General features: G+C 38.7%; 1 protein-coding gene, 1 long non-coding RNA gene and 1 pseudogene across 2 annotated transcripts; 1 reads left to right on the forward strand and 2 right to left on the reverse strand.

Moving 5' to 3' along the window:
* Window positions 1-247: 247 nt before the first annotated feature.
* LOC121774706 lies at window positions 248-1,816 on the forward strand (annotated as a pseudogene).
* Window positions 1,817-7,663: 5,847 nt separating this feature from the next.
* Window positions 7,664-12,710, reverse strand: LOC121773721. Its single transcript, XR_006044836.1, has 2 exons — window positions 8,372-12,710; window positions 7,664-8,051 (listed from the first exon to the last, which is right to left on the reverse strand). It is a non-coding gene; the product is annotated as an uncharacterized LOC121773721 (long non-coding RNA).
* Window positions 12,711-21,406: 8,696 nt separating this feature from the next.
* Window positions 21,407-23,109, reverse strand: LOC121773867 (cytochrome P450 71A1-like). Its single transcript, XM_042170787.1, has 2 exons — window positions 22,193-23,109; window positions 21,407-22,118 (listed from the first exon to the last, which is right to left on the reverse strand). Exons 1-2 carry the CDS (start codon window positions 23,081-23,083, stop codon window positions 21,531-21,533), a joined length of 1,479 nt encoding a protein of 492 aa, XP_042026721.1. The 5' UTR covers window positions 23,084-23,109; the 3' UTR covers window positions 21,407-21,530.
* Window positions 23,110-23,385: the final 276 nt, after the last annotated feature.

Here is a 23,385-nt window from a genome sequence, read left to right on the forward strand (position 1 = left end):
TTAGATAAATTTTGATTATATGTATTATACTTATGTAGTCGCATACATAGCTAATATATCGGATATGTATGTGCAGTCGACTATAGGATAGTACTTATATAGTATTGCATATATAGCTAATATATCGGATGTGTACGTGCAGTCGACAATCTTATCAAGTAATTGTATCACACTATATAGTTTTTTGGCGATTGTGCGTTTTTTTTCAAAACATTACTATCTCAATTCTCAAACTACCCAAAACATTATGTTTCTTCTTCTCCCAATAATTATCATCTTCTACTTCCAAGCACAAATATATAAACATGCCACCAAACTCCACCCATCGGGGTCACGGGGGCTGTCGTTAATCAGGATTCTACAGCAGTTCGACGGCCGATCTCCGCACATGTATCTTCGCCGCCTCTCCAACACGTACGGCCCCGTCATGTCCCTCAAGCTCGGTCTCCGGCCAGTAGTTATGATTTCCTCTGCAGATGCCGTGAAAGAGATCATGAAATCACACGATGCCGTTTTCTCCAGCCGACCGCTTCTTGTTTCCCTGCAGAAGCTCACGTACAATGGCCTAGACGTCGCATTTTCGCCCTACAACCAAGTGTGGAGGGAGATGAGGAAGATCTCCGCCATCCATCTGTTTAGCGCGAAGGAAGTTCAATCATCTCAGCCTATTTTCAAAGATGAAGTGCGGAAGATGATGGCGAAGATTGCTAGAGAAGCCTCTTCTTCCACCGTCGTTAACTTGAGCGAGACGATGATGTCGCTTTCTAGTAACTCTATATGTAGAGTTGCGTTTAGGAAGACCTACGGAGATGACGGCTATGGAAAGAACCGTTTCTTTGATCTTCTCCGCGAAACGCAGTCGCTTCTTGAAGGTTTTTTTATGGAGGATTACTTGCCTTGGTTTCGATGGATTGATAGACTGCTTGGTATGAATAAAAAGCTTGGAAAGAATCTTCATGACATGGATTCTTTCTATGAAGAACTGATTGAAGAGCATATGGATCCGAATAGCCCGAAATCTATGGAGGGAAGACATCGTTGATATATTGCTACGGATTAAAGAAAATGGAACGATGTCATTTGAGCTTACCTTCGTCCACATCAAAGCACTACTAATGGTATGTATATTAATGTAATGAATATTGTATTTGGTTAATTAATTTGAGTGAACATATTATGACTATTGTAGCCTTGTTTGCAGAATATAATAGCCGGAGGCAGCGACACGGTTTCAGCTGCGTTAGTGTGGGCGATGGCAGCGTTGGTTAAGAAGCCTTTGTTAATGAAGAAATTGCAAGCGGAGATAAGGCAGTTGTCCGGAGAGAAAAATTTGATCGATGAAAAAGACATGGAGAAACTTCCGTATTTAACGGCAGTTGTGAAGGAGAGTTTGAGGTTGTACCCACCGGCTCCACTTTTAGTACCACGAGAGATGACCAAGAAATATAGTGTAAATGGTTATGAAATCGAAGGTGGAAGTACGGCGTATGTCAATGCTTGGGCTATTGCAAGAGATCCCGCGATATGGGAAAACGAGGATGAGTTCTTGCCAGAGAGGTTTTTGGAGTCTGACTTTGATCCGAGGGGCCAGACTCCAGAGTTGGTCCCTTTTGGATTCGGGTGAAGAAGGTGTCCGGGGATTGTTATGGCGATGGCTGAGATGAAACTTGCATTGGCAAATGTTGTGTGCAAATTTGCTTGGGATTTGCCAGTTGGAATGAAGGAAGAGGATATCATCGATTTTGAGGTTTTGCCCGGAATCACAATGCATAAGAAGAATGCTCTTCGCCTCCTTCCCAAGCTCGTGATTGCATAGATCTTTATAGACTATCTACTTATTATAAATGCCTAGGTAAGCAATGTTATAAATTAGGCTCTAAAATGTTCTAGACAGTCATTTTGTATTAAATAATCATAACTTTCTATATAGTACTAATCTACAAGTTTCCCTCGTGTGGGAAGCCTATTTCCAAATACATAGAGATATGATGAGGTGGGTAAACACTTTGGGTGTGTTTGAGAACATGGAATTAGAGCTATGGAATTGGAATTGGAGGCAATTCCATTATTTGGTATAACAAAAATGTATAGAATTGGAATTGAATTATAATTCCAAAATTTTCAATTCCATGATTTGAATTCCATATCAAAAAGAAGAAAATTGGAATTCCAAATTAGATAGCTTCACTAAACATTTCACACACTTCACACACTACACACATTTCACACACACTACACACATACACATTTCACACGTTTCACACACTGCACACACTTCACACACTACACAAATTTCACACACTGCACACATTTCACACACTACACACACTTCACACACTACACACATTTCACACACTACACAAATTTCACACACTACACAAACTACACACACTACATGCACTTCACACACTACACACACTAAGCAAATTTCCCACATTTCACACGCTACACACATTTCACATACTTCACACACTACACAAATTTCACACACTACACACACTACACACACTAAACAAATTTCACACATTTCACACACTACTCACATTTTACAAATTTCACACACTACACACATTACACACTCTACACAAATTTCACACACTACACATACTAAATAAATTTACACACTACACACATTTCACACACTACACACTACATAAATTTCACACATTTCACACATTTCGCACTATACACACACTACACAAAACACACACGCTACATATATTATACACAAAATACACATACTACACACATTACACACATATTATACACAAAATACACACACGACACAAATTTTACAAAAAATACACACACTACGCACACTATACCCAAAACACACACCCTATTCACAAACCAAAATTTCAAATTTGGTTCAATTTAAACTTTTGGAAATTCTAGTTTTTTTATTCAGATAGGAAAAAAAATCTAAAACTGAAAAAAAAAATCCAAAAATCGGATGCTTGAAATGTATAAATGTGTGTAAAGTATGAAGGTGTGTGAAATTTATGTAGCGTGTGTAGTATGTGAAATGTGTGTAGTGCGGGAAATGTGTGAAAGTTGTGTAGTGTGTGAAATGTGTGAAATCTGTGTAGTGTGTGAAGTGTATGAAATTTGTGTAGTGTGTGAAATCTGTGTAGTGTGTGAAATTTATGTAGTGTGTGAAATGTGTGTAGTGTATGAAATGTGTGAAATCTGTGTAGTGTATGAAATATGTATAATGCGAGTAGTGTGTGCAATTTGTGTAGTGTGTGAAGTGTGTGAAATGTGTGAAGTGTGTGTAGTGTGTGAAGTGTGTGAAATGTGTGTAGTGTGTGAAATGTGTGAAGTGTATGTATTATGTGTGTATAGTATATGTATTTTGTGTGAAGTGTGTGTGAGTGTGTATTTTGTGTATAGTGAGTATAATGTGTGTGCATAAATTATTTAAATTCGGGTATTTTGTGTAAATTTTGTGTCGTGTGTGTATTTTGTGTGTAATGTGTGTAGTATGTGTATTTTATGTATAGTGTATGTAGCATGTGTATTTTGTGTAGTGTGTGTATTGTGTGAAATGTATGAAATTAATGTAGTATGTGTAGTGTGTGTAGTGTATGAAATGTGTATAGTGTGTGTAGTGTGTGAAATGTGTGTAAATTTGTTTAGTGTGTGTAGTGTGTGAAATTTGTGTAGAGTGTGTAATGTGTGTAGTGTGTGAAATGTGTGAAATGTGTGTAGTGTGTGAAATATGTATAGTGCGGGTGGGTAGTGTGTGCAATTTGTGTAGTGTGTTAAGTGTGTGAAATATGTGTAGTGTGTGAAATGTGTGAAATTTTGTGTAGTGTGTGAAGTGTGTGAAATGTGTGTAGTGTGTGAAATGGGTGTAGTGTGTGAAGTGTGTGTATTATGTGTGTATAGTATATGTATTTTGTGTGAAGTGTGTGTGAGTGTGTATTTTGTGTATAGTGTGTGTATAGTGTGTGCACAAATTATTTAAATTCGTGTATTTTGTGTAAAATTTGTGTCGTGTGTGTATTTTGTGTGTAATGTGTGTAGCGCGTGTATTTTGTGTATAGTGTATGTAGCGCGTGTATTTTGTGTAGTGTGTATCTAGCACGTGTATTTTATGTAGTGTGTGTATTGTGTGAAATGTGTGAAATTTATGTAGTGTGTGTAGTATGTGAAATGTGTGTAGTGTGTAAATTTGTTTAGTGTGTGTAATGTGTGTGAAATGTGTGTAGTGTGTGAAATTTGTAAAATGTGTGTAGTGTGTGAAATGTATGAAATATGTGTGAAATGTGTGAAATTTGTTCTGTGTGTGTAGTATGTGTAGTGTGTGAAATGTGTGTAGTGTGTGCAGTGTGTGAAATTTGTGTAGTGTGAAGTGTGTGAAATGTGTGAAGTGTGTGAAATGTGTGAAATGTGTGAAGTGTGTGTATTATGTGTGTATAGTATATGTATTTTGTGTGAAGTGTGTGTGAGTGTGTATTTTGTGTATAGTGTGTGTACATTGTGTGTGCACAAATTATTCAAATTCAACTTCATATCAATTACTTTACTTTACCAAACATAGGATTTGGAATTCAATTCCAATTCCAATTCCAATTCCAATTCCAATTCCAATTTCTTCCAATTCAATTCAATTCCAATTCCAATTCCAATTTCTTCCAATTCAATTCAATTCCAATTCCAATTTCTTCCAATTCAATTCAATTCCAATTCCAATTCCGATTTCTTCCAATTCCAATTCCAATTCCAATTCCAATTCCAATTCTAATTCTAATTCCAATTCCAATTCCAATTCCAATTCCAATTCCAATTCCAATTCCATGTCCCAGACAGAGCCTTATAAAAACTTCCCCAAATATGCATGATTAATTTACTCATGGTATTCCACAAAGAATACGCTAACAAATGGGGTGAGAAAATCCTATTTCCAAATACATAGCGATATGGGGTGGGAAAAGACTTATAAAAACTTCCCTAAATGTGCATGATTAATTTATTCAATGTATGCGACGACCAATACACTAACAAATAGGGTGAGAAAATAATTGATAAAAACTTTCCAAATGTGTAGGATTTACTTAAATATATCTCACAAGGAGTATAATGTTTTACCGATTTAGGTAGGGGTGAGCAAAAAATCGAAAACTGAATATCCGAACGAACCAAACCGAAATTTTGAAATTCGGGTTGGTTTTTCGGTTTTAAAAATACAAAAAATTCGGTTCGGTTCGGGCAAAAAAAAAACCAAAAAACCGAATTATATTTTAAATATAATATTATATATATTTATTCTATTAATTTAATATATTATATCATATATATAATATATATTCTTTTAATATATTTTATATAATATGTATTATATATATTTTATTAATTTATATTATACTCCCTCCGTCCCACTTTAGGAGTCCCAGTTGAGTTAGACACTTAAGAAATATAAAACAAAGTTGATGAAAAAAATAGTGGAATGTGGGTCCTACTTTTTATATTAGTTTTATAATAAAATGTGAGTGGAATGTGGGGCCTAATATCATTTATGGAATATTCTAACCGGGACTCCTAAAGTGGGACACCCAAAAATGGTAAACCAGGACTCCTAAAGTGGGACATAGGGAGTATATATTTATATTCTATTAGTATATATAAAATAAAATAAATTATATATATTTATATTCTATTTTTTTTTTCAGTTTTTCAGTTTTTTGAAAATTTCGGTTTATTCGGTTTTTGAAGTTCGGTTTTCGATTTTTTAGATTCAGTTCGGTTTGGATTTTTAACTAAATTCGGTTTTTCGAGTTTGGTTCGGTTTTGGCAAAAAAGCGAACCAAAACCCGAATGCTCACCCCTAGATTTAGGGGCCGACTTAAGTATGGATTGTTGTGATTTTTAGCGGTTGCTTTTTCTTTAATTGTTCATAAATAAATTAGATGTCTATAATTAATTTTTTTTAAATCAGTTGATAATGCTCGAATGCTCGCATTCCAAGGTATGTCGGCAATGACACCATCTCAATGGCTGAGCGTGCAACATGCACCACACATATGTCAGGCGAGCGGTCACCAGTTTTTCCTTTTACATGAGCTGTGTCATATCGTCAGCCCATACTACGCCGCTCGCAATCGTGATCACATATATAATTTTTTGGTAAAAATAAGGTAAATCCATCCAAACCAAGGCGGAATCATAGCTTGAGGGACATGACGGGGCTCTAGCTACTTGTTGGAGAGGTGGCGGAGACCGATTGTCAAATTAACTGGTGTAGACTGTAGATTGCCGATGAACGATGGCGCTGGTGGGTCCGGCTGTATGAGTTTGTTGGCATGTTTAGATTTTAGTGATTATGGGGAGAGAAGAATAGAAAAAGAAGTGTCACATTTTTTGGTTTTTTTGTTTGAGTGGTGTCTACTTGATTAGATCGCGAACTGCATATACACATCCACTAGCTATAATGCAAATTTAATTATCAACGAATTATGATACTTGTTAAATTTTAGTTTTTGTAAGAGTCGTGTCTACTGGATAAGATCGTGAACTGCATATACACATTTACTAACTATAATGCAAATTTAATTATCAACGAATTATTATACATGTTATATGTATAACTATAATGTTGAATTAATTGCATACATGGGATAGACAAATTGAAATGGACGAAATGGACGAAATTGAAATGGACGAAAAATTAAAATGTAGACAGTACATATCACTCACAATTCAGGAACTCGTGACACTTGATGTAGAATCAATTTGGTTGCTATATGTATTAATTTACTCAGAGTGTATGCCAAAATGAATACACTAACAAACAGGTGAGAAAATAATTTATACTACAAACTTTCCGAATGTGTAGGACTTACTTAAGTACTACAGTACTATATCTTACTCCACAAAGTAGTACGTAGTAGTATTTTTTTTCCTATTCAGGGCCAACTTAAGTATGAGTCATTATGAATTTTGACACATGTTTCTTTTTTAATTGATTTTCAAAAATAAAATCTTGTTTTGAAAATGCTCACATTTCGGGAGTGTCGGCAATGGCACCATCTAAGTGTGTTTGGCTTGTGGCTGCTAATTTTCCCTCTCACGTGTGCGGTGTGCTGTCTCATCCCGCCCGCCTCTGCTCGCCACAGTCTCACATATATTAAGTTTTTCTAAAAGTAAAGGTACATTATTATAGGTAAATATAGACTTATTAAAATACATCTATTTTGCTGTCTCTAACTAGAATTCTTCATCTTTATAAGCTCTTGAGTTATTGCGGGGGTGTTTGGTTGAGTTATAAGCTCCTTAGATGTGTTTGGCAAAATGACATCTCCATAATCGACTGGTTGTAATAATCAACACCTTCATTCTGGCAGGGTGCCCAACATCAAATTCAACGTGGCCAAGGTGTTGTTGTGACGCCCCGGAATTTCGATCTTTTTTATCGAGATAAATCGAATTTAGTAGCATAATTATTTTCTTTTAGAAGCTGCGTGGATTTGTAATTGTTGGATTGTCGTGTGATCTCGACTTTTGAATATTTTGTTTTGGAGAACAAGATTACAAAGTATTTGTTGTGGATTTAGGGAAATCTTTGGCGAAGGAAACTAATTAGGAGAACTTTGCCTTGAAGGAAATAAAGTATTAAGAGATCCTTTGTTTGCAAAAAGGAAAGTCTTGATGAAATACCTTGTGAAAAGAAACCATTACTTTTTTGAGAAAACAAATTGAAAGAGACTACACAAGGTTGTGGCACATACAAGAGTATGAGAATGTGGATAAGTACATGCCACCCTTGAGATGTGTATGCATATACATACGAAACCATACACCTATACATATATTGCTTATATCATGTGATATTACAACTGTGGAATACAAAACTCCACTTTAAAGATTCTAACACTAAGAACTTGGTTGTTAGCTAAAAAGAGTAGTAAGAGAAATTAGGCTTGGGACAAGTCCCTTCTCTTTTTTCTTCTCAATCGACGGCCACATAAGACTCTAAATTTGACAACCATATGCCTCCTACTCCTTGGCAAATTCTTGCATCAAAATGGCAGCAAAATAGGCAAGAGTACCTACAATTGTGATACCCAAAATAATTAAGGGAAGATGATCAAATATAGTAAGGACAAATATGACATCACAAAAAAGAAAGAAAATGGGCAGCTAGCATAGGGGAAGCCTAGACACCCCTACAAACTCATGAGATGAGCCAATTTAGGGTGCCAAGACTTGCACCAAATTAGTATAAGGAGCTTAATCACAGAGCTCTAAAGAGAGCCAAACATGAAGCCCAAGATAGAAGCACAATTCCTGCCATGAGATACAACCAAGAACCAGCCAAGTTTTTCACTAAAATAGGCAGCCTACTTACAAACTGGAAAAAGGGGCTAACCTTGCACCCCAAAGTAGGAGACTCTTTTCCCCAAATTTCAGACACAAGAGGCCAAGAATCGGAGGCTATATAAACCGCCTCACTACCTCCTCTCTCCCCCACCATTTAGTCACCACAGATTTCACTCAACCTAAGGATTGGCAGCAAGAAAACAACAAGGATTCACCAATCATATAGGAAGTTTCGTAGAAACACAGGATCGAATTTAGAACAAGACAATAGATAGCATGAGTACTTAGAATTTCATTAGGATCTTCACATCAATACCAAGAACAATAGCAAATCCACCAAAATCGTTCCACAATAAACATGTATGAAAGTGAGGACTCTTTCAAGTGAGCTAAATACTCCCAAAAATCAGAATTTTAATACTCATAGTCACTGCCGAGTAGAACCCATGAAATAAGCTAAGTAATAGAAAGAAGAAAATTTAGCTTAAGAGAGTGGATTATCCGGCGACGGGCGGTTGACGACGGAGCCTCGAAGGGCCACGGTGCGGGCTCCTCGGTGGGGGCAGCTTTGGTTCTGCGCTCACGGAGGGAGCAGGCCGGCGGGGCACGAGCTCCACAGAGAAGGAGAACAACCGCAGCACGACGCGACGGCGATGGCGGATCCGGAACGGCTACTCACGGAAGAAAGGTGACGCCTTTTGTTCTTTCCCCAAATCGACAGCTCCGCCGAGGGAGGAACCTGACGGAGAGCTCGCCGGAGAAGAGATGGAGTGATACGAGATTTACCTTATCTTTTCTATATTTTATTGATTCTCTATATATTTTCGCTTAGGATATTATTAGATTTGATTTACTATATTTTGGTAGGATTATATCCCCACATACTATAAATGTGTAGGAGACTTCATATTATACATTCAAGTCTTTTATCTTTTCTTTTTCGCAAAGTTTCTTTCACCGCCAAACCGTTGGCGTGTGAATTTGGTTGCTCGACGGAGATTCCTCCACGAATGGACCTTCAATATTCGGCGAATTCTCGTCAATTATCATTGATACGGGGTTTCTCTGTATCATTTCGAGCTTTCATCGTGTTCTCATTATCTATATTTCCACCATCACGTCATACACCTACACTAACTACCATCATCACCAATTCAACAGACAGTTCTCCTTGCCACTGCCCATGCCGAGCCCTACATCATGTTGGTACCCCAGAGACAAGACGCGCAATTTGGGTACTCATATTTAGATCCGGAGTACACACTGCCCTTGCAAATCGCTGGGACAATCCATGGCAGCCGCCTTAGCAATACCAGCAGCCGCCGCAGACCTACCAGTATCCACTCCAACCATCTTCGGTGTCCTATCCATGCCACGAACCTCACCCACCCGACTGACCCCCGATGTACACCGCTGCACAGCCGCCTTACCAACCCTTCTAGCCGCCAGCGCCTCCATACCAACCTCCTTACAACAGTGTCATGGAGCCCCTCGGCATGCCATCTGACCTGGTGATGCCGAATTTGGAACCGAACCTACCAGCGGCAGCCTTGGTTTCACAGCTCGAGCGCCTGACTGCAATTGTAAAAGACTTGGAGTCTCAGATGGATGCAATCGAACGCTGCTTGGGCGATCCTCACGCCGCAGCGAGTTCGACGAGCCATTGCCGGACAGCCGCCCTACTGCCTACTGCAGCTGCTGTCCTGTCCTTAAATCTGCCCCCGCCAGCTCCTCCGTGCAGCTCCGACATTAATGGAGATGAGCGTGAATTATCAGACGATGACCCGCCCCCACCAGCCGTGATCTCCCAGCCTTGTGGCCATAATACCAGTCCAACATTGGTCCCTCATGTTGTACTTGCGGCTGTCCCCAGCTTATTAAACATGGAGTTTTCAGAGAGTGTGAAACGTGACCGCTCTAGTTCTTCTCTCGGCAAGGGAATAGCTATGGAGGAATTTGGATGATATAAGTTTTAATGGTGGAGCAAATCCAAATCATGGTGAGGATGCTTCTTTCAATTCATTTTGTGATTTAACGCTTGACGCCGATACTAAGCTGATCCCTCCGCGCCCAATCAATTTGGTATGTCTGGAATAGAGGGCATAGAACGCGATCCAATTATACATGCGCGCGAGGATGCGCAATCGATGAACCCTACAGAGGCGAAAGTCAACCGTCTGTTAGCGACCATTGCCAAATTTGAGACACCTTTAGATGCCACGGATCGCCACGTCGACAATCTCCGACCGGATCCCGATCCACCATACTCCCTTCATGAGTATGACTTGAAGGAATTGGCTTTGTTTTCGAGGGAGGATTTATTAACTAATGATGTTAAAGACTTCAACCTTGATATTTTGGTGGAACTCTCGGGAGTTACTGATGTGGAAGATTCCAAGAATAACGAGGAGAAGCATGGTGACCTTCGGGAGGATGCTGCTGATGACCTACCTGGGGTGGATATCTACAAAATTGAATTGAGTAACTTCATTAGCGCAGACGAGTAGATCAACATTGATGGTTTTGATCCGACAAGTGACTATGTCAAATTGAGGGAGTCTATTGTAGATTTCCAGACTTTCAGGAAGCTATTTTCATATCTGCAATTAACATTATGCTATTATGCACTTCATGGTGTTGCTGGAGCTTATGCTAGAGGTATATTTGTTGAAGAACGGGGTGCAAAGGAAAGCTCCTTTCTTAATTGTGCTCCCAATGAAGATTTTGGCAGAGGGATCATAATCTGACATATGCAAGGGAACTAGTGGCTCGTGTGGGGTTGAGCAAGTCAGACAACAATCTGGACCAGCCAGAGTTTGGTGCGACAGCAAATGGAGATTTCAACCACAATATTGCTTCGCTTTCGACTAGTCGAGTAAGTGCAAAACAACAGTCTTGTACGTTTGATCCAGGAGAGAGTATCTCACAAGACTTTGCTCGGGATTAGAAGAAGATTGAATCCTATGTTCAATGGGTACTTAAACAAGTGAAAATTATTGGAGTTGAATCTTTTGATGCCAATGCAATGCTGTTATCTTTGCACCTTGACCGAGGAGTAGAGTTGAATCAAGCTGGAGGTTTCGTTGCTAAGGGGACAGTCATGGAACTTGATGAGGACAATTTTCATCTTTGCAGCAAGGAATTGACAGAGGGGATGCGTCTTGTTCGCCATAGTGCTAATTGTGCATCAATAACGAATATGTTTGAGGAGATATGGAGTATTCTAAAACTGCCCCTAGTTGGAGCTGAGACCTATTGCGAGTACTGTGGTCTCAAGGGTGCTAATGGAGTGGCTGTAATTAGTGGGGTTGACTTGAATTTTTGTGGACTGAGATTGATGATTGCACCAGCAGATGTTGTGCAATTGTATTGGCAACTTCCAAGCATGGGGATATAGATTCTTGAAGTATTTAATGGTAGCCAAATTTCTGCGTTGGACCGCCTTCTCGCTTCTTGGTTTCCACAATGTGAATTTCAACCTTGGGGGAGTTGATACGATCATATCTTCGGGATTATCCTCCATATATTATTATTCATTTAGTATTGATTTACCTTACTTTTTTATAGTTTATTGATTCTTTACATTTTTTTGCTTAGGATATTATTTGATTTGATTTACTATATTTTAGTAGGATATTATTGTATCCCCACATATTATAAACATGTGTAGGAGACTTCATATTATGAATTCAAGAAATATCAAATCATTTTTTATTGTTCTTTTATCTTTTCTTTTCCGCAAAGTTTCTTACACCGCCAAACCGTTGGCGTGTGAATTTGGTTGCTCGACGGAGATTCCTCCACGTACGGACCTTCAATATCCGGCGAATTCTCGCCAATTATCATTGATACGGGTTTCTCCGTATCAGGGAGGGGCGGCTGGAAGCGTTGTACCTTCCTTCACGATCTAAGGATTTCAGATCTGAAATTTGAGAGGGACTCGTCGGAAACGTAGGAAGACGCTCCGGCCTTGAGCTCACCGGAAAAGACGAAGGGAGGGAGGGGAGAGAGAGAGAGAGAGACGACGATTCACCAGAGAAGGGAGAAGCGAGGCTCAGAGATTTATTTTGGAGAAATTTGGGGAGAATGATTTGGGAAGTCACGATGAAAGATGAGAAGGGTTAGTATACTTGGACTGATCTTAATTAATGGTTTGGGCCATTTAATTGTTTTTTGGTTGGGCCTTAGTATTTAAAAGGGAATATATGGGCCACTGCTTCTATTTAATTACTGGGCTGGAAATGTTAAAAGAGAATCGAGCATGGACCAATTTTAATTGGCAGTTGGGGCCGAGATTTAATAATTAGGCTGAGAATTATTTATGTTGGATTGAGATTTATTTAAGGATCAAGGTTGGGGTGGGGGCCGAGGCAGAGGGGGAGGGATCCGGTAGGAGAAGGAGGACCGTCTGGAGCATAGGGGAGTGCGTCGCGCTAGCGAAGGCCTGGATCAATGTAGTCGAGGATCCCTACGTCGGGGCTAACCAGCATATCGACAGAATGTGGTAGCGCATTAGCCAAAGCTACCTCCAATTCAAACCGCCAGATGGGAAGCCTCACGTTGGAGAGCAATGCCGGAAACAGTGGGAGCAGCTGAGGAGGCTGCTCAGTCGATTTTCCGGCATCTTCACAAACAACCTCTGCACGACAACCAGCGGCATGTCCGCCGATTATATGAAGCTTCTGTCTCACCTGCAGTTCCCCGACAGTGAATTGGGTCTCGGGGAATTCAAATATTGGGAGGTCTATCTTGTGGTGCAGACTTCGGCCAAGTTTAGTTCGGGTGTTGAAGCTGGCTGGCTGAAGCGGACGAAGATCAACGCCTCCGGAGAGTACAACAGCAGTGCTGGTTCTCACTGACGCCGAGGTAGAGTTCCCGACCCTCAATCGTCTTCCCGCCGCCGTCGCTCGGTTGGGCAAAAGTTCGCGATGCGGATGGCTAGGGGAAGCGCCAGCGGGTCCGCCGAGGTCCAATCGACAGCTCCTTCCTAGATCGATCCCGAGCTCCCCTCACTCGCCCGCATCACGCAGCATGATACCCTGTTACGTACAATGGAGAATTGGTAGACAACGACCGGCCCCCTGTACATGTCGAGGCTGAAGGATGTCATCAACAGTATGCGGCGCGATTTGGGGATGTGATCCATGCCCGAAAGTGCTAACGAGGGGACTGGCGGCGGGGACGACGAGGAGTGAGACGGGGGCCGCCTTTGTCGAAGCTGGAGGTTGTTTTTTTTAACTATGTATTTTTTTTAATACTCCCTCCGTCCCGGATTAGGAGTCACTTATTGTTATGGCTCGGGTTTTAAGAAAGAGTTGAAGTGTGTAATAAATGAAGTGAGATGGTAGAGTGTGTAATAAATGAAGTGAGATGATAGAGTGTGTAATAAATGAAGTGAATTGGTTGAAGGTGGGTCCCTTTTGACTTTTTGGATTTAAAAGATGTTTATTGTTGACTTGTAAGACAAATTCATTAAATTAAATAAACTTAAGGTATTTAATGTTTCAATATGATTAAGCGTTTTTAATGTAAATTTGATTAATCTTTATTCCTTAAATTTTTTAATCTTGTTGCCAACATTTAACAAAAAAAAATTAAACCAACTTAAAGGGGAAGAGGCCATCGGCCAACATTTATCAAACAAATGTAAAGCGCGAACCAATTTGTTCATTAAATCAAACTCCAAATTTAGGAGGGAATTAGTACAATCCATGGAGGGAAAAATCAAATGCTAAGCTACACCTATAAATACATTCACTCCACCATTACTATCAAAGACTTCTATTCCACCTACCAAAAAAGAAAGCAAACATATTTATAGCTAATTTACCCTCAGAAAATTCTCATCATAGGGCAATGGAGATGGAGCAGTAGATGGAGGAAGAGATGGAGCATGAGCTGTTTGAAGAGGAAGATTAGTTTCCAGAGGCATAGCCTCTTCAAGAGGCAGAGTTTGGGCAAGGGTCGAGGGCCTCTCTGAGTTTGAGCAACCAAGAGAAGAACCTTATTGTGCAGTTCCTTCAACATCAATGTCGTGCCGGAGCACTTCCATATGGTTCATTGAAAGATGCAGCCAAAAAATTCAAAGTGCATCCAAGGACAACCAACCGCTTATGGATGATAGTTAATCATCAAATTGAACAAGGAGAACCTGTTGTGGGTGGCTCATATCACATAGGGCATCTAAGCAATGTGTTAGGGTTGTAGATAGGGCACTTGGGTCATGTGGTTTACAGTATAAGCATCAAAATAGGTTGGTGTTTAGGATGTAAACTTGTTTTTTCGTTTGTAGCCTTTATTTTGGGTTAGGGTATATAGGCTGCATTACAGCTCTATAAGCTGCAGTATGTATGAATTGCAGGTGTAACTGCTGTAAGTGTGTGTTTTTGTTTAAAAACCATCACAAGGGACCAATCACACAAAATCAGAGCCTCCAAACCATCAAATGGGTGGCTCTAATCATAATAATCCAACAAAGGCAGTGTATACACATAAAAACATGCATCTCTCAGAAAAATTTCATCACAGATGACCAATCACACAAAATCAGAGCCTCCAAACCATCAAAGGGGTGGCTCTAAGCATAATAATCCAACCAAGGCAGTGTATACACATAATAGCATGCATCTCTCAGAAAAATTTCATCACAGAGGACCAATCACACAAAATCAGAGCCTCCAAACCATCAAAGGGGTGGCTCTAAGCATAATAATCCAACCAAGGCAGTGTATACACATAATAGCATGCATCTCTCAGAAAAATTTCATCACAGAGGACCAATCACACAAAATCAGAGCCTCCAAACCATCAAAGGGGTGGCTCTAAGCATAATAATCCAACCAAGGCAGTGTATACACATAATAGCATGCATCTCTCAGAAAAATTTCATCACAGAGGACCAATCACACAAAAATCAGAGCCTCCAAACCGTCACACAAAATCAGAACCTCCAACATAGCCAAGGCAACAATATTCCTCAATCAATTCCATCGAAACTGCCTCCAAACCCTATACAGGGGGGTGGCTTACCTCGGAAAAAAATACTCACAGATTAAAGGAAATCTTTCATGCTAGGCAACAAGATCAACAACATTGTTTTCTCATTCTCGGTGTACTCCACCTTTGATGAAGACGGTGGTTGAGCTTCAGAGTCCGCAAAGGGGTGGACGGTGGTTGGGTTTCAGATCAGTCGAAGACCCTAGCCGGTGGAAGAAATTCAGATTCTTAGATGACCTCAGATGGTGGAGGTGTTTCAGACCCATCAACGCCACCAAATGGTCATTGATTTCCCGATCGGTGGTACCAATCGACCGCTCGTTCGCTTTCCCACCGGTCAAGGACCTCCGGTGGTGTTTCAGGGACGATTAAGGTTTCTGGTGGTGCCTCGAAAGATGGAAACGATTCAAATTCCGGTGTTGCAACCCATTCATCGGCCATGAGAAGGCAACGGTGATGGAGTAACGGCGGGTTTAGAGAGGCGATTAATCAGAGGCGACGATTAGGTTTCGTTCCAGATCGAAGAAACACAGTCGGGAAGGTGGAGAGAGAGAGATGAAAGTCAAATGAGGGTAGGGTTAGGTGGGTTGGGGGGGTTGGGGGGTTGGGGTTAATTAAATGTTTGATTTTTATTTTGGTTGATTTTTAATGTAGATAATGGCATTTTTATGTAATTTTGATGAAGAATGGGGTAAAATTGTATGTCCAAATATGGAAAATTCTAAATGTGACTCTTAAATTGAGACGGAATTTTATGCCAAAAAGTGACTCTTAATCTGGGACGGAGGGAGTAATTTTGTATATATTTTTTTTAAAAAATAAAGTGGTTGCATTTTCTCATGTATTTATAAATGTGCAGGTTGAACGTCAAAAGGAATAAGTGGTGATCTGAGTCGATGTTTATTAAATAATCATGTAGATCTTCCAACGGTTCATGCCTTCATACACAAAGTCATTTAGTAAGGATTTATTCTACTATACTTTTCTTAAGTGAGAATTGTAGAATCTACAATCAAACTCTGATTCATTTGACGAGATGTTTATTCTATCTCAAGACCATGTAATTGAATATTTGGCTTCTAGTTTATGATATCAATCGACTTAGCCTCTGTGCAAATTCTCAAGATTGCGTCAGAGAACAACCTGGCAGATCCTTTTACAATGGCATTGGCAGTGAAACCGTTCGAGCGCCATGTTGAAGGGATGGGAGTTCGACTCATTCAATACCTCAACTCGCTTTTAGTATAAGTGGGAGAATTAGACGTAGTGCACATTTATTTTGTATACTCGAAAGCTGTTTTGAGTATAAGTGGGAGATTGTTAGAGTATGTATACTAGAAATCACCTTTCGAGTGATTGAATACTGTAAAACTCTCTATTTTATTTTCCAATGGATACTACATATTATTTTTGTCATAATGTTGTTATGTTTTACATTTAATGACTGTTTATTGCATATTTAAACGTATAGCAACGTAACAAAGTCTAAGTCTTTGTTTTAGTAGACCGGTTGTGGGCGTCATCCACTTTAAGGTAACACGGTCAGTTCTGAACAAAGAAAAATAAGAATTTCACAACCTAGATAGGCATAGACTACCTATCATGAAATGTTGCAATGTCAGTCTGCATATTTCTAAGCCTTATTGAAATAAGATGACATTGGTGTGGTATAACACTGAATTGGATTTAACAGCGAGACAAGTCTTTATGCTATCTACTGAAAGACGAGGTCTTGATAATTAATTTCTTAATCAATGTACGTTAGCATTGAGCATATGGTATTGATTATGCACTACTTTGACTTACCAAATTGTGCGGGTTTTTCGTAACCCAAGAATCCTGATATATTGGGTAGTGGTGATAAATATCTAGCGGTGCTAGGATTGCTATTATATTGAATCGTGCGCGAGGTGAGTCTCGTTTGATAACATCCACAAGAGGAGCTCGAAACAAGGTTTTATTATTCAGAACCTAGCTAGTTGGAGTTTGATTACTCTGTGAATAATAAATAAGTGTTTCTTGTTAAGTCCACTCTTGGAGTTAATAATATGTTAATTAATTAAGTTCATAACAAATATTAATTAATTAATGGACGTTTCTATCTTAAGAATGAGAAATGAACTAAAAACCAATGGAAACCCGAAATACTTGTAATTTCAGATTTGGAAGGGCAGTGCAATATTACTTATGTAGTGGCTGCTCGTAATATTCCAATATAAGCTTATATTAAATTGTGGGTTTAATTTAATTAGTAAGAAGCTAATTGGGGGAGACCATATCCAAATTCTTCCTAAATCCCTGACTGTAACCAATATGTGACTTAATATAAATAGGAGAATAAAGGAGACAGAAAATAGACTTAATTTCATCTGAAATTTTCCGCCCCCCCCCGTATACTGTAGAGGACGAAAATTTTCTCCTCATCTCTCCTCTTTAAGATAGAATTTCTGTCTTCTTCATTTAAGTTCTAGTATTCTGGTGAGATCAGCCCACACTGATATCATCGTACAGTCCGGGAACTAGTCAGAAGATCCATGGTTTAGTACTCAAGATCTTCACGTGGAGAAGGCGCTAACTATGTTCGATTCTTTGGAGAATCAATGAGGTAAATTGGCTAACTCCGTAGTAAGCATGTTTTAGGTTTTAATTACGCTAGAACATGATTAAATTCAAGTTGTGAACATGATACATGTGAAAATTACACGAATAGAATTTGTCTAAATAATCTGCTAAATAGATCAAGATATTATGTGATCAATTTGATGCACGCTTCCGCTGCCAACCCCTTCATTTTTCTCTCTTACTTTACCAATTGTGCATTAAAACCCGTGCCGTTTCAATTGTTTCTATTTTTCAAATACGGAGGCAGTATCTTATTATTTCATCTTTCTTGAAATTTCGTATTATTCATGTTAGAACTGTTTTTGCCATCGTTAAAATTAAAAATATGCAATAATTGTTAACATTAATTTGGATCTCTCAGTGTCAAAATCCTGCGTCCGGCACTGGTTTTATAGGGTAGTGATTTTCTTGTCCGTAAGCTAAGTTCAAACCGTCGCAGCTCAAGTCTGATGCCTTAATTTTAGGCCCTTCTTTGTCTAATTGTCTTGTTTTCTGAAGCCTAATAATATTCTCAGCCTACCTAATGATAATAGTATTAAGAAAAAAAGCATATTTAAGTTATTGAATAATTAGCTAGATATATATCTTCACGAAAAAGGGGCGTTGCATCATATGATTACAATTAATAGATTGCCTTAGTCTGGAGTTGTTTGATAGTTAAATTATGAGGATTAAACAAATCCAAATAATAAGAATAAAATGCAAGTCCTCAATTACAAATTAAATACATGAGAGGAATCGTGATGAGGATCGTTTTATGCATGTGTTTTGTAGTAAAATTATATCAAATTCTGTAAATTAACAGCCAATTTTGAGTCAGGTGTGTGTGAAAAACCGCCATATTCAGAAAAGGAACAAATCAGTTGGACGGACGAACAGATCTAGAAAAGAAGACAAAAACTGCGGCATTGAGTTGATCAAGTTAAGAATCATATGGAGCTAGCAGGAGTTCCGCATCTGAGATAGAGCTAAAGACCCCGCCACAAAATGTGAAGGGCAGGAATGACATTTCGGAGAGGATGGTACCCTAGGGACCAGAGCCATACGCCTCTCTGTATAAAGGAAGCCCAACACAAGAACATAAGAGAGTCCCAGCCAGTGGTAAAAAAGAGAGTCTCATAGGATTTCTTAGAATATCTTTAGGAATTCAGCTTTCTTCTAGGGCTGAAATCGAAGCCCAACACAAGAACATAAGAGAGTCACACACTTGGTCATGTTTTAGTTTAGTTTAGTGGTAGTTTTCTGCACTGTTATCTTTCGGTTCTGTTATTCCACTCCGAGAAGGGGCGATGAAACAATTTACTGCTTTCGTTGTTCAATTTCAGTTTACTTTTGGTGTTGTTGACTCTTTGATGTTTTGATTTAGTAGATTTGAAGCTATGTTTTCGTTTCTAGCTGATGTGTTATGTTTCATGCATGAAGTTTCTGATCTGCTTTCGGTTTCCTTTTCATGTTGCATGCCTTAGCTAAAAAATGTCTTGTTTTGTTTTGATTTGGTTAGATATGATGTTTTATGTTTGCGAGTTTCTAGGATGTTTAGATCTAGTAGTTTATATTTTATTTCTGCATGATTATGGGTTAGTTTCTTGTTTACGTAGTCGTAGCTTAAAAATTAGGAGTAGATTTAATTTATGTGTTGTTATGATGTTTCATCTTTCGTAGCTTTTCAGATCTGTTTTCCATGTTGATTTGGTGAAGAAGATGGAGTTGTTAAAAAGTTTTTACTTTATCGCACACTTTGCAGGGGACTGACAGTCCCCCGTTTTTATGAAAAGTTTAGTTAAGTTGATCAAGTAGATTAGTTAAGCTTTCATGAGTTGATCAGTTTAGTTAGTTTAGTTTCTCAAGTAGTTTAACTTAGCTCACCCCCTAGAAAGCGTGGCAGCAGCCATTTCTAAGTCGTGTCAAGCAAACAAATGTTAAACATATCATCTCTGTGGGATCGATCCTTACTTCCCTGTACTAGTTAATAGTATTGTGAGTTAAGGTTTTGGGAGCACTTTTGAGTTCTTTCATTCTTCTCACACAAGTCGGAGTAAGTCAAGTTGATCAGTCTGAGTTTTTACTGGATCCACTCACCGACATTTTACAGGTAGCAGACATATATAAGCTGGCTGGATCAGTTTGATGATTTAACTTGGACAATCCACAACGATACAACAGAAAGAGAATGAAGGAACGATACAAAAGAAAGAGAATGAAGGAGAGCACATAATAGAAACCCAGCTTCTCAAATCATATCCGACATAAATAAACCGAATTATAAATTTATATTCTTCGGTGTGATTATGGCAATTATAAGTAGGTGCAAAGTTGTTTTTTAGTTTGATATGGATTATATAGATCTTTGGACTTAAACTTGTTACGGTCATATCAAACACAAGTTGACGGCAATAGCTAAGAGAAAAAAAAAGGAAATAGATTGCACAATGTACATGCCTCTATATAATTAATGATAATGGACTTTACCATACAACTTTTATATAATTACGGCTCCAAAATCCACTTAGCTATTTTGAAAAAGCTTGATCAACATATTTGTTTCGATCACATTAAACATACGTTGTTGGGACTTGGGGCATAGCCACGGACGGAACCACCAGCGGTCAAGCCACCGCTCCAGCGGGGGCTTGGCCGGTCTAGGAAACTTCCCACCCATGGTCTCCCTCTGCGCTGGCGCCCCGTCGCCCTTGCACTGAATCCAAAATGTTCACGGTTAGACGCTGCGGCGCACAAAAATTTGGGAAAGAAGATGATTATAATTGGGCTTCTAGTATTATTAGTTCTGTTGGGCCTTAACTTTTATTGTGCTTGCTGGACTAGTAATAAATTTTGGACAAGACCAAGTGTAAACAATTACACCGTTGTCGAGCCGAGAAATTCTTTTTCACCAATTTTGCTCTATTCTTTTAATTTACTTACTACTTTTTTTCATCCCTTTTTTTTCATTTTTTTCCACGAAGAATGGGACACTTGTCACCAAATCGTCCAAATTATAATTCCTAAAAGAATATAAAGTTTGCAGCACAATAATTTCAATCTCCTCATCTTAAAATTAATATTTCATGGATAAAATATTTCAAGTACAATACTAAAGTTAGTTTGCACACAATCTTCATTAATTCATTGATTTCATAGATTTCATTATTTAAAATTATTTTTCATTATTTTAAAAAACATAGAATCAATTAAAAGATAAATAACTAATTTACAACAGCTATATTAGTTTTGATTCTAATACATAGATGTATTTTGATTTTGATACACCATTTAACTTGATTTATTTCTCTATATTCATGCTCACTAGTTTTCAAATTTTAAATATAATATTAGTTTATCTAAATTTGATTGATATATTTTAATTTTTGGTTCGGTTCGACTTTAAATAATTGAACGAAACAACAAATCGAATTATATATATATATATATATATATATATTAATTATTTTTAAATATTACTATTATTATTTAAATAATTTAAAAATATTATTATTTTATTACATTTCAGCCACGGCTAATTTATATTTCTGGTTCCGTCCGAGCTCATGCCCATTTACAATTTTATTTGCATAGGTCTAAAACACTAAAGTTTACATGACAACCTTGGCAATAAGACGAAGAGCATTCTTCTTACGCAGTAGTGTTGCTCGAGGCTTACACTCCAAATCAATATCCTCTTCCTTGGGCAATTCCCAATTAAATTTGTATACAAGATTTGCCAATGCAAGTTCCAGCTCGGCAATCGCCATTCCCATTCCCGGACACCCTCTCCTCCCGAATCCAAAGGTAATCAACTCCGGATTCTGACCACCCTCCAAGAACCTCTCCGGCATGAACTCATCAGCGTTTTCCCACGTGGCGGGATCTCTTCCAATAGCCCAAGCATTGATAAACACCATACTTCCGCCTTCAATTTCATAACCATTTACACTACACTTATTAGTAGTCTCTCTTGGCACTAAAAGTGGAGCTGGTGGATACATTCTCAAACCCTCTTTTACAACCGCCCTCAAATATGAAAGTTTCTCTATGTCTTGTTTATTGATCATATCTTTCTTTCCGCCAAACCGCCTTATCTCCTCTTGCAACTTCTTCATCACCAAAGGCTTCTCCATCAATGCCGTCATTGTCCACTCTAGAGCAATTGCTGTCGTGTCGCTGCCTCCGGTTACCAAATCCTGCATAATTAATCACCCAAATCTCATTATATATATTTGGTTGCATGTAATTTCAATATACTATAATTCATTACCATTAATACACCTTTGATGTGGTTTATTGTAGGAGCAAAGGAAGAGGATCCATTTTCTTTAATCCTTAACATAATATCGATGAAGTCACCATCCATAGATTTAGGCCTATTCGGATTCATATGTTCTTCAATCAGTTCTTGATAAAACAAATCCAAGTTGTGAAAATTCTTATCAAGCTTTGCAGTCATTCCAGAGAGCCTATCAATCCATCGAAGCCAAGGAAAGTAATCCTCCATAAAAAACCCTCCAAGTATGGGTCGAGTTTCATGAAGAAGATCCATGAAACGATCCTTTCCATACCCTCGATCGCCTCCGTAGATCTTCCCAAACGCAATCCTGGAGAAGATATTAGTTAAAAGTGACATCGTGGTATCAGTGAAATTGACGACGGTGGAAGAAGAGGCATCTCTAGCAATCTTCTCCATCATCTTGCTCACTTCATCTCTGAAAATGGGGTGAAATGATTGAACTTGCTTGGAGCTAAAGAGATGGAGGTTGGAGATCTTCCTCATCTCCCTCCACGTGTCGTTGTAGGATGAAAACCCGATGTCTAGGTGGTTATATGACAGCCTCTTCGCGGCGACAAAAGAAGGTCGGCTTGAGAAAATGGCATCGTTAGATTTCGTAATCTCTTTCACTGCTTCTGCCGTGGAAATCACAATGAAGCGTCGGATTCCGAGGTTGAGGAACATGACGGGGCCGTATTGCTTCGAGAGGCGCTGGAAGTACTTGTATTGAAACTGGCCGTCGATTTGGTGGAGATTGCCGATCAACGGCAACCCCGGTGGGCCCGGTGGTATGAGTTTGTTGCCATTTTTAGGTTTTTGTGTTTGGAAGTAGAGAATCAAAATTATGGGAAGAGAGACTAAGAATAAAATAAGTGACATCATTTTTTTAACGAAGAATATACTCTAACAACAAGTCTCTTCGTTTTATTTGGGATGCAATAGTTTTAATTAACTCTTATAAATAGGATACACATTTTTGAAAGATCGTAGAATTATAATAAAAATAATAGAAACTTGGAATTTTAGGAATTCTATTTGCATTTATTTTGTTCTTAGCTACGCCCCAAGTCCCAACAACTTATATTTAATGTGATCGAAATAAATATGTTGACCAAGCTTTTTTCAAAATAACATGTGGGTTTTGGAGCCGTAATTATTTAAAAGTTGTATGGTAAAGTCCATTA

Source organism: Salvia splendens, chromosome 17 (assembly GCF_004379255.2).
Source record: "Salvia splendens isolate huo1 chromosome 17, SspV2, whole genome shotgun sequence".
In the NCBI taxonomy this organism is placed as follows: Eukaryota; Viridiplantae; Streptophyta; class Magnoliopsida; order Lamiales; family Lamiaceae; genus Salvia; species Salvia splendens.